This window comes from Trachemys scripta, chromosome 10 (genome assembly GCF_013100865.1).
Source record: "Trachemys scripta elegans isolate TJP31775 chromosome 10, CAS_Tse_1.0, whole genome shotgun sequence".
In the NCBI taxonomy this organism is placed as follows: domain Eukaryota; kingdom Metazoa; phylum Chordata; order Testudines; family Emydidae; genus Trachemys; species Trachemys scripta.
Window position 1 is genome coordinate 77,447,099 of NC_048307.1, and position 16,506 is coordinate 77,463,604.

Here is a 16,506-nt window from a genome sequence, read left to right on the forward strand (position 1 = left end):
GGATTTGCTTGCTCCTTGTGAACTTTTCATGCTAGCCTGCAACTAAATCCTGTTTTCCATCTTTCCTCCTTCATTCCTCTGTCATATTCTCCCCCTTCCCATCCCTCCCCTCCTGGAAATGTTATATGAGAACAAATTGTCAGTGGAATATTCAGGCTGAGAACTTAATCCAGAAAACTGGGGAAATGCATTGTTAAAGATTTTATAGAAACTTTAATTTTGCTCCGTGTGCATATTCATTGCAAGAGGGTTTTTGTTGCTTGATCACACAAGCCTTGGAAGCGAATTGCTATCTGGCAAAATATATAAGTAAGGTCCACATCCTTTCTAATGTGAATTGCACATATATCCAGCTAAATATAGTGTTATACATTGGGCTATCTAAATAGATATATAAATCATATATGGAAGGGGGCAGAGTTAGTTGCTGTGTAAGCTTTTAATTTTGAATGTCCCATTTTATGTGTGATTAAAGATCCTCAGCTTGTGGTATCTGACTCAGTTCCATATATGTCTGTGGAGCTATTCTGATTACATCATTTGAGAATTTGGCACAAAATAGGTATTGTAATTTTAGTGTACAATGTTTTTTTGACCCAATATACAGTATAGTCAGATACTGAGTGTTGGTCCCTTTCTACGTGCAAGTTTTTACCCAAAAGATGAAGGGGACAGGGTAGAAAAATATGCATAATAAACACGAGAAGTTAAGATGGAAAAATGCTGAGATCCAGGTTAGTAGTAATTAAAGCCAGTGCTTCACTGAAGTGACTGTATTGAAATATGAAGACCACTGAAAGAGGAGAATTCCAAGTGATCCATTTGCTTAGTGCTGTTTTAATCAGATAACATTGAAGGTATTTTATATGCCATCAAACCACAGTGTCTCAATGAGCCTGAAAATATTGGACTACTTCAGAATAATTTCAGAAAAGGATAATTACTTGAAAATAGTCTTTTTTGGATGTTTACTAAGAATATTCTACCCTTTTAAGATAGAGGAAAATATCATCAATGAACTGTTGACTCGTCATCCAGAATGTCAAGAGCCAGAATTTTTTTCTTTTGTTCACTTGCCAGTGCTCTTAAGTGTATGGAGGTTTGTTTTGAGATGGGCCAATCAAAACCTCTGGAAATTATTGAGAGACTATGGTAAATGAGTATCATAGTTTTAATTTCCACTGAGGTGAGTACAGGCAGTTCACACCAGTCTTGGATTAGTTCTGTTGCATTCTCTGTAACTGTTCTCTTGTAGTAGAACCAGTGTTTTTCTGGTGGATGAAGTGGAGCACAATTGGGGCAGATTATGCAAGCATGCTCACATCATCTGTACAGCTCACTTTGTGATGGTTTCCTGCTCTGCTGTATAGAAGGGATTTGGTGACGGGGCATGCAGATCTTGGGACATTCTTCACCGCATAGTGGTAGAGAAAATGATGGGGAGGCGACTTGACCCGTACAGCATAAGTAGAACCCATAGAGTGTCTCTGCTGATATGCAGTGGTCTAAAGGAAGGATTTCTTGCTCCCAGACTCTGAGGAACATCTAGTGTGGAGCCCAGTTAGCTGGGTTATGCCTGGGTCCAGAATTTAGGTCTTAAGCAACAAATAATCTCTCTAGAGGTATTGAAGCTGTCTATAGACTTCAGACAATAGCACTGCCTTGGGGCACATTCAGAGCAAGTTTTTGTAACTACAAGAGTTATACTTACCTGGCAGGGGAAGACGACATGATCTCCCATGAAGGTGGTTTTTCCAGGGTGAGGCTCATCCATTGCACTGCGGGTGTGCTGACCCCTGCCATTTTCCCAAATGCGGGAAACTCAACTGCATAATTTGCCCCCTACAGTTCAACGATAGTCTGAATCTGATAGGGGTTATAAGTCCTGTTGCAAAAGCCATTTGTTCGCTTTGTTTTTCCCCTCAATTTGGTTCCAGAGCCAATCCTGTCACTAGGTTGTAGTCTTGGGGTCTGGATGGGTTTGATTTTTTTTTCTCCAATTATTGGCAGGTTGTTCACTTCTACAATTTCTGTAATGTGCCCAGATGTGTTAATCATGGGTGCAAATAAACAATTATGGGGATAAAAAAAATTGTTTGGGGGAACACTTGTACATAGCTTAATCTGTTTTGCATGCATTAAATGTGACCACAGAAAGAAGAATCCATCAGTGTGGGTTGCAAGGTTTCGACTTCTGTTTTGCATGATCATTTTGCTTCCTCAGTAAAACTACACGTGTTTTTGCCAAAACCTTAAGTATATATGCATGTGTCTTGCCCAAATTTTAACCCCATGTCTCCTAAGTGCCCATTGTTTCTAAGTTTATTCAGTTCTGAATATTAATTAACAGGCTGCTTTGCTAGATCCCTTTAAAGGAAACTAATTTTTTCTTTAGGTGCTGGTCCTTCTGGGTGGAAGAACTGTACTTTTTCAGGACAGTGATAATCTCAGATGGTGGTGATCATCTCTCGTGGCTGACTCTCATTTAACCAAAGTATAAACTTATTTAATTGAAACTTAATTTGTACCAAACAGTTATGAGCCAAAAAACAACCACAGAACAAGTAGAAAAGGTTAGGATCTCATAAGAGTCTTTGTGCCAAAAGGCCACATAGGTGTTCATAGATTTTAAGGCCAGAAGGGGTTATTCTAGTTATTTAGTCTGACATCCTGCATAACACAGACTAAAGAACCTCCCCAGTAATAGTGCATGAAGCCCATAACTTCTGTTTTTCGCTATAGAATGAAAAAATATATATATATATAATTTTTTTTAAGGTATCCAGTCTTGAAGTAATGGCAAATCCACTGCATCCTGTTGTCCCAATGGCTAAATTACCCTCACTTAAATATTTGCACCTTAATTGTCTGAATTTGTCTGACTTCAGCTTCCAGCCATTGGATTTCACTATTCCTTTTTCTGCTAGATTAAGGAGCTGTCTACTCTCAGAAATCTCTTCCCCTATGTAGACTATGATAAAGCCAGTTCTTAACCCAGTTCTGGAATAAATTAAATAGAATGAGCTTCTGTAGTCTTTCAGTGTAAGACACATTTTTCAGATCTTTTATCATTCTTGAATTGACTGCACATGGCTCTGTTTTGCCTGTAAGTCTTCCTGTATACGTGTGTGCTGGCAAGTGGGTAATGAAGTCTTACAGTGACATGTGATCATGTCACCTGAACTGGAATCCACCTTTTCATGTTCTCTGTATGTGTATATATATTTCTTACTATATGTTCCATTCTATGCATCTGATGACATGGGCTATAGCCCACGAAAGCTTATGTTCAAATAAATTTGTTAGTCTCTAAGGTGCCACAAGTACTCCTGTTCCTTTTGCAGATACAGACTAACACGGCTGCTACTCTGAAACCTATCATTCTTGTTGCTCTCTTATTCTTATCACATGGTGCAAGTGTTTTGGCAGAACTGATGACAGCAGTGGGACTGAGGGTTTATCCCAATCTAAGATTAGAATCTGGCCCAACATCTGTAATTGGTTCATTTTTTCCTTGGTCTACTTTCTCAACTTACTGACTCCATTCATTTCCTAAACAGGTTTTCTGAGATGGACTCTAAATTATAGGCTAGAGAGAATACAACTTCACATAAAACCTGTTGAGACTTGTTTAAATGTCATCAAAAGCTGAATTTATTGCCATAAGTGGGGCCAAAATGAAGCATAAAACATTTAAAGATAAATTCTAGTAATGGAAAAAACATGCTATAGAGATGAAAATACACTTTATTTACATTCTCTATATGGATTCCTCCAATATTGGCACTCTTTATTCTTGGAATAGCAGTGTGTGCCTGACTAGGCTGCAGTATGACCTTCTATCTTATTTGCTCACAGTAGAGCCCTTCACAGGACTAATATAGTGCAGGACTGGGATCCCACAGCTCCTGCAGGACCCGTTGCCATAATAGCGGGAGCTGGATTAAAAACTAATCCCATGCAAGGCTCTAGTTAGCATCCACTAAAACATTTTTGAAGCAAATCTCCTTCACTAGCTCTGGCTTACTTGAAAGATCTTCTGTAAAGCAGTGGGGAAAGTGTAGCCAAATTTCAGCCTGCACTGAAGAATCTGAAATATGGGACTTTGTGAGCACTCCAGAGTTCCATTCTAGCATGGATCCAATTGGCTTTGGATGCCTGGGCACTAGGCCTAGTCTTCTCAATATAATTGTCTTGTGTACACTGGTAGAAAAACATTCATTCCATTATTCTTTTCTAACATTACCTGAAAAAGATTTCCCTTAATTGCACATTACTATAAGGAGAATTATTGTTTTTATATAATATAGAAAACTCTGAAAATATTTTTAACTAATAAAAATGACCTGAATTTTGAAAATACTTCTAAAAATGATTTTTTAAAAACTAAAATATCTTAACTCTTGACCATTTTCATTTTCTCCTCCATAATTGCCTTAAAGTGAAAATAAGTTAATATAGTGCTGATCTGGTCCTTACAGGCGTACTTACATTGGAACATATCACATTTTTTTAACATGTTAGGTAATTACATTTAATAATCATTGTGTAACACATCAATTCAGAAACTGAATCCTGTCACCATCAATGGTGAGTTTGCCAGCAAATTAAATAACAAATTACCCCAGTTTTTTTTTCCATTTTTGGAACTACGTGGCCAAGTAATATGTATAAATGTGTCTGTGTTTAAAAAAATATCCTTTCAGATTCAAATGTTTCATACGTGGTCTCAGTCCAAAAGTGAATTTTTTGTACTTGAGCAAAATCTTAACTTTTTTTTTTAGTTACACCCTGTTCAAACCACTTTTTGACTTGACACTTAAAATTTTTGAATTACAGTTTTAGCACATAAAGGAAGTCTTTTGAGGGAAGACTGTGGCTGATCTAAACTGAAAGGTTATATTGGCATAACTACATCAATCAGGGGTTTGAAGTAAACCTCACACCCCTGACCAATGTAGATACACTGAAAAAAAAACCAATGTAGACATAGGTATGTCGACAGAAGAGGGCTTCCATTGACATAGCTTCACTCAGGAAGGTGATGTTCCTACACTGACAGAAAAACTCCTTCTGGTCGGTGTAGGCTGAGTCTTTACTATGGGGCTATGCTCGTGTAGTCTTCATAGTGTAGACATACATTGTGCCACGGGTGCCATATTGAGTATTTTATAGCTTCAGGCTTTGCTAAAGTGCTGACCATTATCACGGTGCATTACTTTATTAAACTCTCTCTTTATTAACCGGGACAGTCCGTACAAACTGATAACTTTTATATTACCTTTTACTGAAAGATTTCAACATTTTTTATAAATATTAAGCCTCTACATACTTTTGAGGTAGCTTCCTGTTTTACTGAGGTGCAGAAAGGTGGTCATTTGCTTAAGAGTCACATAGGAAATGCTTTGAGGAATTTGGAATAGAACTCAGAAGTTTTGGCTTCCCTTCCCCATGCTTGAATAGTAGAGAACATTCACTACATAATTTTCTTTACTTTCTCTTAACTTTCTAAAACAAAAATGCATCTTATATTTTGCCTCTTCTACCTTTTTGCTTTAAGAATATTTAATATTTTGTAGTGTGTAAGTATATTTTAAACTACAAAATTAGTTCATTTTTGAGATTCTTAAAACACTTTTTTCCATAAGATCATTTCCACATAAATGACTGTTTTTATGAACCTTGAGTTGTGCAAATCATCTGAAGTTGTCTTATTTGTACTTTGTGTGTAATGTGGTACATTATAGTAAACTGGGATATTGGAGTTGTACATTGACAAGTATAATCTGGAATCATGATGGTACAAGTTCAGAGAAAACGGAAAGGAAGAAATACAAGAAAAACAAGGACAATAATTTTGAAATAAGAATTTTGTTAAACTTATCTAATTTTGACCTCTGTCTCCACAGTTTTGTTTAAATGGGCAGCAGTATGGGCGCCAGTGTAGTTTGATTTTGCTGAATCATTAAAATCATCTTTCTAAATAGCACAGATTTCATTGGTTAGTTTTAGAGTGATACATCCCTCCAGCATTTAGAAAACAATTGCAAAATTAGTGAGAACATGTGACTGACAGAGATTTTTTGCCTATGGCACACTATATTTTAAGACTGCTTAGCTACCAGTTGTGTTGGTCGTCAAGTGAAGATATTAGTGTTTTTAGTGTACATTGTTTTTAAAAATGTTAAATTAAAACAAGAAAAGTAGAAAGCTAGGAGACTCAGAATTAAGATCAGTTTCACATGAGATCATACTCAAACTATTCTACTATTAATTTTGTCCCACTAGAGTTACAAACGTAATATTCTCTTGTTGAAGCAGAAAATACTGCAGTTTTTCTTCTTTGCTTCCACTGACCATTTTATTTTATGGAATGCTTGATATTCATGTCAGTGTGAAATTTCACTTCTGTTGCCTTTCTACAGAGGCGAGGTAGTAGTAGTTGCTAGGGTGTGGTTCTATGACTTGTGGCAATGCAACCTTAACTTTGAAATTCCTGGGATTTTGATGTTAATTTCATTTTTACTCTGTTTGAAATATAATGTGCTCTCTGACCATAGATATGTGCAGTGGTGCTGGAACATTTTTAATAGTGGGGGTGCTGAAAGCCAGCCCTCTTACCCCTGTTTGCCCCCCAACTGGGGCCAGGAGTAGGGCCGTGTCTCTGGAATGTGGGGGAGGGGCTGGGACAGGGGTAAGGGGGCCAAGGCTGGAGCTGGCTGCCGGGACCCCGCATAAAACCTTGGGGTGCTGCAGCACCTCCCGCACCCTTAATTCCCACATTATGGAAATGTGTCTGCTAACTTAACTTCAGTATTATTACTTGGCCCAAATTTTTGTTCATGTCATGGGAGGGAGAAGCTTTTCACGATACAGGAATATACCAAAGTGACTTTATGGTCGCAACTGTGATTTTAGTGAGTTGTCTTCAGCAGCAGTTCTTTGGAAGAAAATACTGTTTTCTTAAAGTGCAGTACAGAATATGTGACAGTGATGCAAATTTATAGATATTCCACAGTTTGATTATTTGAAATATAATTAACCCATAGCATACAGGGAGATTCTGTTTTATCCTCTTAAGCAATGGGCCAACATGGTCTTTGTGCCTCTTTGTGCTAATTATAAATTGTCTTCCATGTCTTTTGGGCATTCAGTGATATTCTAACAAGGGAGAGGTCATTGATGTCAAATAAATATAAAATGACATCTTGTGCTCTTGTGATATTCCCCCATCCCCTATTTAAGCTGTGTCAGCATCAGAATGTCATGATTCTATACTCTGCACAGGGTGAATACATAGTGAAGTGCAGTCTGTGACTAATCGCCTCTTTCTGTCACTACTTATTAACTGTGAGATGGTTTGTGGCGTGGTTGCACCATTTTCTACACGTGGCTAAAAGAATAGGGTATTTGTGACAGTCCTCTTAAAATATATGTAGGAGTCAATTTCAAAAGGTATTTTGGATTGGAAGGTTGGAGAAGGTTACAAACCCAATACTACGACCAATTTGACCCCTTTCTTTGTCATACGTATCAACTAATAGGTCTTCAGAATATGAGTTGTACCCAAGTTCAAGTTTTTTGTTCTGAATTACACAAGCTGGGTATCGGAGAGACAAGGTGAGTGAGGTAATATCTTTTATTGGACCACTTTCTGCTGGTGAAAGAGACGCAGAGCTCTTCTTCAGACCTGTGTAGCTTGAAAGCTTGTCTCTTTCACCGACAAAAGATGGTCCAATAAAAGATATTACCTCATCCATCTTGTGTCTCTGATATCCTAGGGCCAACATGATTACAAAGACACTGCAAACAACAAGTTGGGTAATACATTGTAGTACACAATTAATATTGGAGAAGTTAAATCTGTTTTCCACTGGTCTCCTGTTACTTTGTCTTATATTATCCTACAGTTTAGTTGATAATGGGAGGATTGGGGGAGAAGCATCTTCAAAAGTTTACAGTATTAATGCATGGTTTTCCAAGACTTAGGTAATTGTCTATTTGTAATGCTTTGGTCCTTAAAAAATAAATCATTTGTTCATGTGTGATAGTAAAATATTTAAGTGTCTGACTTTGTCGCCCTTTCAGTTTTGTGTGCATCCACTGCAAATCTTTCTAAACATGAGGATTTGTTGTTGGTAATTGGCTTGTTAGTAGATGTGTGAAAAGTTGCAAGTTACTGTAGTGAACATAACCTTGAGATTTTCTCACCTATTCATCAGCATCTCCAAACTTGTGAAATAATCCTTTGGGGAAATTAAATTGTAGTGGTGGATGAAGATACCAAAAATGATTTATTTTTATATGGCACTCAAAAGCATGATAGTGCTTCAAAGGCATACAATAGCCCCGTCCCGAAGAAGTAACAATCTAAATAAAAACAAGTGGCTTTAGTCCTTAGCTATTTGCCTTACTAGTTTAATATCAATCTTAGTCCTTCTATTTCAATTTTTATTTTTAAGCCTTTTTCATTTTATATTTTTATTACTGCATTTTATCTTTTTAAATTTTTTCTTTAGGTATACTCATCCTTGTAGTATCTGAGTATTTTAATCTATCGCTCCAATTCTTACCTAATTGTTTTAATCTTTCCCTATATTTGACAACATATTTTGGCAAAATAATTTCTGCAGCAGAGTACCTATTCTTAATCCTTCCCTAGCTGACCACCTTACCAGCAAGTTGGATATGATTTCTTGCCTATGTATTTTGATTCTATAAATTATTAGTTGTGGTTCAAATATAAGCTCTTTGAAATGCAGAGCCTGTGTTTATGTATGCTGAGGAGCTCTAAACAATAATGTTGCAAGAGACATGATTTGAATTTTGAAATTAATTGAGGCTAAAAAAGTAACCTTAAATTTTGTTTCCAACAGTCAGAGCTTGAATAATAATGGAAAATTTATTTTTCAGATTGACTGCTTGTTCAAAAGGTGAAATAACACCAAACAACCTTAAGCAAGACACTATGCCAGGGATTGGCAATCTTTGGCACGCAGTCTGCCAGAGTGAGCACCCAGGCGGGCTGGGCCCGTTCGTTTACCTGCCGTGTCCACGGGTTTGGCCGATTGCGGCTCCCACTGGCCACGGTTCGCCATTCTAGGCCAATGGGGGCTGTGGGAAGCGGTAGCCAGCATGTTCCCTCAGCCCGCGCCGCTTCCCGCAGCCCCCATTGGCCTGAGGTGCAAACTGCAGCCAGTGGGAGCTGTGATCGGCCGAACCTGCGGATGCGGCAGGTAAACAAACCGGCCCGGCCAGCCAGGGTGCTTACCCTGGCGGGCCGTGTGCCAAAGATTGCCGATCTCTGCACTATGGTTATATAAATTTTACAAAGAGCATAACTTAAAGGGTTATCATGTTTGTGGCCAAATATTTGAAAAAGATACCTTTAAAAAAAAAAAAAAAGTTAAATTTCCCCAAACCCTAGATGATGATTCTCAGAAGTGAATTTTTGGGTGCCCCAGTTTTTGACTGCTCAACTGGAGACACCTTGAAAAAGGGGCTTATTTTTTTTCAGAGAGTGTTGAGCACCCTCTGAAAATCAGTCCTTTTTTAAACATGTCTAAGTGGAGGACCCAGAATCACTGATCACTTGACTCTTGGCCGTAGGTTCTGTGAAACAGCTCAAATGCTTAATTTACAGTCATCACTTGCTTTTGCTTGGTATGATAGTAATGGACAGGATGTCTGATAAGAGAAAGATGAGTTGGTTCATCTTTACAAGAATTGCTTTGAATGTGCAAACACAATTTTTGATGTGAAATTGTCTGTAACTTTGAAAATATAGAAGGCACAAAATTATTTCAGTATTTCTTTTTATTTTAGGTTTTCGTAACAAGAAGCAGCAACCTTTTCATCGGGTGGAAGACGAAACAGTGGAAAAGAACCGTGTACCATGTGTTAATATATTGAAGAGTGAGAATTCTTGGATTTAGTGTGTTTTTTGGATTGTAAAAAGGGAAAGAAAAGGAGCGAGTGAAAATGGGGAGGAAGAAAATACAAATCACAAGAATAATGGACGAACGGAACAGACAGGTGAGAAACAAAGCTTCCACATGAACAAGTTCATGATAAATTCTTTTAAAAATGGGAGTGGAAAAGTTGTACATGGGTTTTCACCCAAGTAACATAAGTTTTTTTTTTTTTTTTTTTTTTTTCTGGACCGTGGGCATTGTCTTTCTGTGTCTGTGGAAAGCACATAAATTGTATTCTGGTAATGCCTTCTAATATTAATGTTTGACTTTAGATAATTGCAATATTTATTTGGCAAGAAATAGTTGTCAATTTGTTTTACAATTGCTGTATAACTAACAGTCTTCCTAAAATGATACACTGAGACTCGTATGCTGATAGACTGGTTTGAAGATGTTTGGAAAAGTCTGTTTTTCTTTATGCTACTGCTATTTTGTTGAAAGAGCAACCCTTGTAGTTAGTTATCTTGTAGCTACAGTTGTTTGTCTCCTTATTACATGAATTCAGAAAGGATATGCTGCCTGTAGGTGAAACAAATGTATCCAATCATCAACTATGATTTTAGATATTGTGCTGATCCCTGCTTACATGCCTATGATTGCAAGTTGTGTCTCTGAAGTAAACAACTCCACAGGGGATAATTTCCTCAAAAATTGAAGGGTAAAAAAGGCATGACTACAAGTAAAAGTATGTTGAACTGTGTGTGCTTTCATTCTGAGAATGGTATAGTGAAAATAGATTAGTTACTTTCGGTTCACACTTTTGTATAATAAAAGAACATGGAAGCATTCAGTGAAATTGAAAAAGTGGCAAATAGAAGATTGAAAAAGAATTCTTTTTCCATGTACAGTTAGCTTGGGGAATTAATTGCCACAGCATGTCATTGAGGAAAAGTGGGATTCAAAAGGGGATTAGACATTTGTATGAATAACAGGAATATCCAGAATTACCATAGCTATATGCCTGCAGGATTTCTGGCACCTCTTTTGAATACTGTATTAGATGGATCACTGGTCTGAACCAGTATGATAGACTTCTAGGTAGGCAGTAGGTTCTGAGCCTGGGGAAGAGTGAGTAGGCCTGTTAGGCAACCCTTACAGTGTGCCTGCATGGGAAACTTATACTCGTATAATGTAAGTTGTGAATTTTAACTGCTGTAATTTTACAGGTGTAACTCCCACATGGACATTCTTAGTCTGGTATGAAAGGGACTTTTCCCGGTTAATTTTGTCACTTTCTGGAGGTGCTTTAAGCTAAACTGAAAAAGCCACATTTATTTTGGAATAAGATTGTCCACACAGAGATTTTTTTACCAATATAACTATAATGACTTAGCTATAATGGTATGATTATACTGGTATAATGGAACAAAAATTCTCATGTAGATGAGCCCTAAGGTGATATCCGGTTTCAACTCTAGTCCCCTCTTCACCCTGTCACTACCCTGGAGATCCTTAAGAAATTGCAGTTTCATAAATCAGCCTAACGCTACTACAGATAGAACACTATAAAACTGAAGCTGAAAATTCTTGTTCATACTATGATTGGTAAAACTTGTTGCATAGTGTGTTCCAGTTAAACACTTCAGTTTAGGTTCTCTATTGTGGTACTCCTACCACGTGTGGTATTTTCCCCAACCCAAATGGAGTTCTGTCTAATGGGTGGGTGGTAAGTGGGGAGAACACACACACTCATTCACAATTACACTAGCGTTTTTTTTTGTAACTATTCTAATTTTGGGGGGTTCATCTAGGATTCTTGTAAACTTTTTTGGATAGTCCTAGACGTAAACGTTATGAATAAATTACACTGACCATAAATAGCAAGGAAGGTACCATCTGAACTTGAACAAAAGCCAAAGGTTGTGTTTGATTAGCTGCAATCACACAACTATTGTATGTTTAGATGTAGATAAATCACTTAAGTACACATATTAAAGTACTTCTGGTTGTTCATTTTCATTTTGTTCAACTTGTTTGAAATCCTAGAGGAGTTTTAAGTTAACTTATGTCTCAGTTCTTGCTATCAAATTTGTGCCAACCAACCTTGCTTCTTATATAACCATGAATAAACCATACTCTCAGTCCTAATGCTTTTCTAGATTCTTTACCTCAAAAGCAATGCAATCTAAGATTTATTGTTACATGGGAGACTAGTTGGCTCCTGCTTTCTTGTATTGCTTATGTTCCAAACATTAGCCACTTGTATGTTTGCCTTTGTTGATGCTAAATATAGATGGCTAAGCTCTGACTCTCGGACTAATTTCTTGGCTGATCTTTTGGCTGGCCTCTTCAGTTGGCTCTAATGCTATTTGTTCTAGTGACTAGGAAAATGTCTTAGGCTTTGGTGCAAGGCTAGACTCTGACTTGATTTCTCCTTTTTCCACATGCTCCATGCTAAAGTAACTCTTGTAGTCAGGCAACTCAGTTCACCTACATCATATTCCATCTCATATCAGTGTGCCATATGAAACGTAGAATATATGGTATATATGAATGTGGGTTCTGAGTAAGCTATTTCTTTGACCTAAATAATGAAGGAATGTAGGACTCATTTTGCTGTAACCTGAGAGTGTAGTGCAGTAGTTAACTGCCATGTTTGTGTTCTTTCTCTATCATAACTAGCTAGCAAATCATTCATGAACATGCATATTAAATTCTGATGTAGCTGTTTAATGCATTAGAAACATGAATAGAGCATAGTAGTGCTTTACTTACCTGGCCTGGTTTTATAACTTCACAGGGGAGAAAATCCTTTGTCTCTTCAGAAGTGTTTCTTTTTATATAGGTTTATAACTGAGCTCAAAACAGAATATACAAACTATTACTCTGGGGGATTATAATTAACATGAGATGCTCATTGTAGTGATTAAGAAGTCTTCTAGCTCGTGTAAACAGATAAGGCATTTATATTCATTAAGCTGAAGAGAATAAAGTGCAGTAAATTAGATATCAAACTAAACGTTACTTTTGTTATCAAACCTCTTCACTAATCAATACTGGAATCACTTTGAAGAACCTGTTAACCTTCCTGTGTTAAGAAAGTATGAACATGTTTTGTGGAATATTTATGGTTTGTAAACATCAGAAAAACAGATCACTTTTTTAAAAGGACACTTAAAAGTAAGGAATTAGTATTCTGGCATTTCAGATTTGTTATTACAAGTTGAATCTTTACCTATTATTTGCATGACAGTAGTGCCTAGAGCAGGGTTTCTCAAACTGGGGTCGCCGCTTGTGTAGGGAAAGCCCTTGGCGGGCCGGGCCAGTTTGTTTACCTGCCCCGTCCGCAGCTCCGGCTGATCACGGCTCCCACTGGCCACAGATCGCTGCGCCGGGCCAATGGGGGCTGCTGGAAGCAGCGGCCAGTATGTCCCTTGGCCCGCGCCGCTTCCAGCAGCCCCCTTTGCCCTGGAGCAGCAAACCGCAGCCAGTGGGAGCCGTGATCAGCCGGATCTGCGGACGGGGCAGGTAAACAAACTGGCCAGGGCCGCCAGGGGCTTTCGCTACACAAGCGGCGACCCCAGTTTGAGAAATCCTGGCCTAGAGTGCTAGGCATTGTACCAGCACATAGTAAGAAATGGTGTTTACCTTGAAGAGTTGATAATTTAAGTTGAGAAGGTAGTGTGTGAGAAGATAAACAAAGGTGAAGTGACTTGCCCAAGGTGACGTGGGAATTTATCTACTGAGCCACATAGCCTCTCAAGGCAATGCAAATATTCCCAAACCCTGTTGAGCTTGTCTTCTGTCTGACAAAGAGTAACAGCAGAAAGATACAGACCTGCTGTTTTTCTGGTAATCATCTTTGCAGTGTCAGAAGAGGAGGTACTGGAACAAATGATACTTTTAAAAAAAGTAGTGTCACTGGGCCAGGAACTATAAATTCCATCATTCTGGAAGAGCTTAATTATGAAGTAGTTGAACTCCTAGCAAAAGTGTACAATATCTTATTAAAAACAGCTACTGTATTGGAGAACTGGGAGGTAGCAAAAGTTATGCCTATATTAAAAAAGGCTGTAGGGTAATCTGAAGAATTACAGACCAATAAGTCTTACATCTGTACCTGGTACATGGGTTGAAATGATTATTTAAAAATACAATAATAAAACAGTTGGAAAATCATGATGTGATAAGAGTCCAACCAGCATGGTTTTTGTAGAGAAACATCCTGGCTCATCTACTAGAAATCTTTGAACATGTCAATAAATTACTGGATAGAGGAGAACCATCTGACATAATTTAATTAGACTTTAGAACTGGGAGGAACCTCTACTACAACGCAGTCAGGTAAAACAGCTTCCAGTGTTGTTATGCTGTATTTTACCAAGGCTTTTCATCAGTTGAGTTAAAATACAGGCAGTCCTCGACTTTATGACATTCAAATTACGATGAATGGCACTTACGACGCTTCTATAATGACATCCTGATTCGACTTATGACTATAGGTTTCGAGTTTATGATGCTTGATCCCACAGTGGAGTAGATTGTGGTTCGGAGTTCCGACGTTCCGACTTATGACGCAATTTTAAGGCATCAATTGTGTTGTAAGTCTGAGGACTGCCTGTAACTCAGTTGAGTTAACACAATTGAAAAGCTCACTCTTTTTGCATGTCGAGTGGGCCTATGTGCATGGAAGTATCCCTGCCTCCTTCCCTTCAAGACTCTGCCATACCGCTTTTGGGAAGTTTAATATGGCATTCTCTACTCCCTCGCCTCTTCATCCCCTATTCCAAGAACAGCTTTGTTCTGGCTGAAAGTGGAGGTGCTGGAATACCAGAAGACTGTTCTTGGAGTATTTTTGCCCTGATCTAGAAGCAGGAAGCACTTGAGCTCTGTCTAAAACTTGTTCTGTTTCTTTCAGGGCAATTTTTTTATTTTTTCCCCCCAGACTAAAGAGATCCTGGCTGGATAAGTAGCATTTCCTGGGAATGACACTGAAACTGTCTAGTGCTTCAATAGGATAGATTTATGGGTGGTGCTCAGTATTCTATTTTTCTGTAGCTAGGCATAAATCTTGTAAAACAGATCTTAAAACTATTTTGTCTAATTCTCCACACAGTATATCTTTTTGGATAAGTCTGATTTTACCCCCACCCTGTTTGCTTATACTAAACACCTCTCAAATAATTGTTCATCTAAATGTGTGTGATTTGGAAATACACATTCAAATAAGTATGTGTAAAAATTAAACATTGGATTAGTAGAATTAAGATCACATGCATTATATTTATCTTAGTGTAGCTTTAAGTTTTATTCCATCTAAAAAATGCATAAAAAGAACATTAAACTTAACAGCCTTTTAATAGATTTCTAACCTTGACACATCAAATAGCAAAGGAAAACTATCGGTTAAGGCAGGAGTCGGCAACGTTCAGCACGCGGCTCGCCAGAGTAAGCACCTGGCGGGCCGGGCCAGTTTATTTACCTGCTGACGCAGCAGGTTCGGCCAATCACGGCCCCCACTGGCCGCGGTTCGCCGTCCCGGGCCAACGGGGGTGATGGGAAGCGGCGTGGGCGAGGGATGTGCCGGCCGTGGCTTCCCGCCGCCTCCGTTGGCCCGGGACGGCGAACCGCGGCCAGTGGGGGCCACAATTGGCCAAACCTGCCGCATCAGCAGGTAAATAAATTGGCCCGGCCTGCCAGCATGCTTACCCTGGTGAGCCATGTGCCAAACATTGCTGACCCCTGGCATAGACATTAGTGAACTAAACATTTCTCCAATGTAACCTTTCCACAGTGAGGCTGAATCTGATTAGAAAATACTTCTGGCTTCCTGGGCCTTTAAAATCCAAAGAAATTACCCCAAATATGTTAAGAACATTAAAGTGTTTTATACAGAAACAGATGTGTATATTAATATCTGGATACTAGGCAACTTTGCAGTGCAAAAATTGGGTGATTGTGTGTCTAACTGGCCATTTGCAAGTACTTGTTGAATGCAGGATTTGCCTATGAACAAGGATATATTTCTAGAGCCCTACTAAAAATTTGACCATGTCACAATATTTAAGTTTGAATGGACTAATTTTATTCTGATATTTTATCTTCGTTTTCATACATTTAAATGGAATGTTATTTTGTCATTTTGTTGACATTGTTTTAAATGTGGTCTCTGTGCTCATGTTAATATTTTAAATCACTTCAAGACATTCTGTATTAGAAATAACTCTTAGTATCATCTTGAAATAGTGAAAATCTAGATCAAGGTTACTCACTGTTGTGTTAAAGTAGTACTATTTTCATGAGCTCATTGATTGTCATCTGTGTCCTATTGGGAACAATTGCCATCATTATGATAGTTAGTTAGAAAAAGTACAGTATGCACAGCATTTAAAACAAAACAAAAATTGTAATAGATGGAAAAAACCTATTATGACAACCTTAATTTACATTAATCTTACTGTATACAAAATGGAGCTGCACCACCCATAAATCTGCTTGGTTTTTATGATAAGTGCCGCCATTAATATTTAATTACTATTGTATGACACATATATTTGAAGAACTTGAACCAATTTTCAGTTTTAAAAATATA

The 16,506-nt window shown here is 38.0% G+C and overlaps 1 protein-coding gene and 1 pseudogene across 10 annotated transcripts in view; both read left to right on the forward strand.

Moving 5' to 3' along the window:
- Positions 1 to 16,506, forward strand: part of MEF2A (myocyte enhancer factor 2A) — a 151,234-nt gene that overhangs the window by 48,905 nt on the left and 85,823 nt on the right. For all 10 annotated transcript variants that reach the window (XM_034784857.1, XM_034784852.1, XM_034784856.1 and 7 more), the window contains exon 2: positions 9,826 to 10,035. In XM_034784857.1, coding sequence (XP_034640748.1) covers positions 9,982 to 10,035 — 54 coding nt within the window. In that variant the 5' untranslated portion in view covers positions 9,826 to 9,981. The remainder of the gene's footprint in view (positions 1 to 9,825; positions 10,036 to 16,506) is intronic.
- On the forward strand, positions 1,704 to 1,840 carry LOC117884577 (annotated as a pseudogene).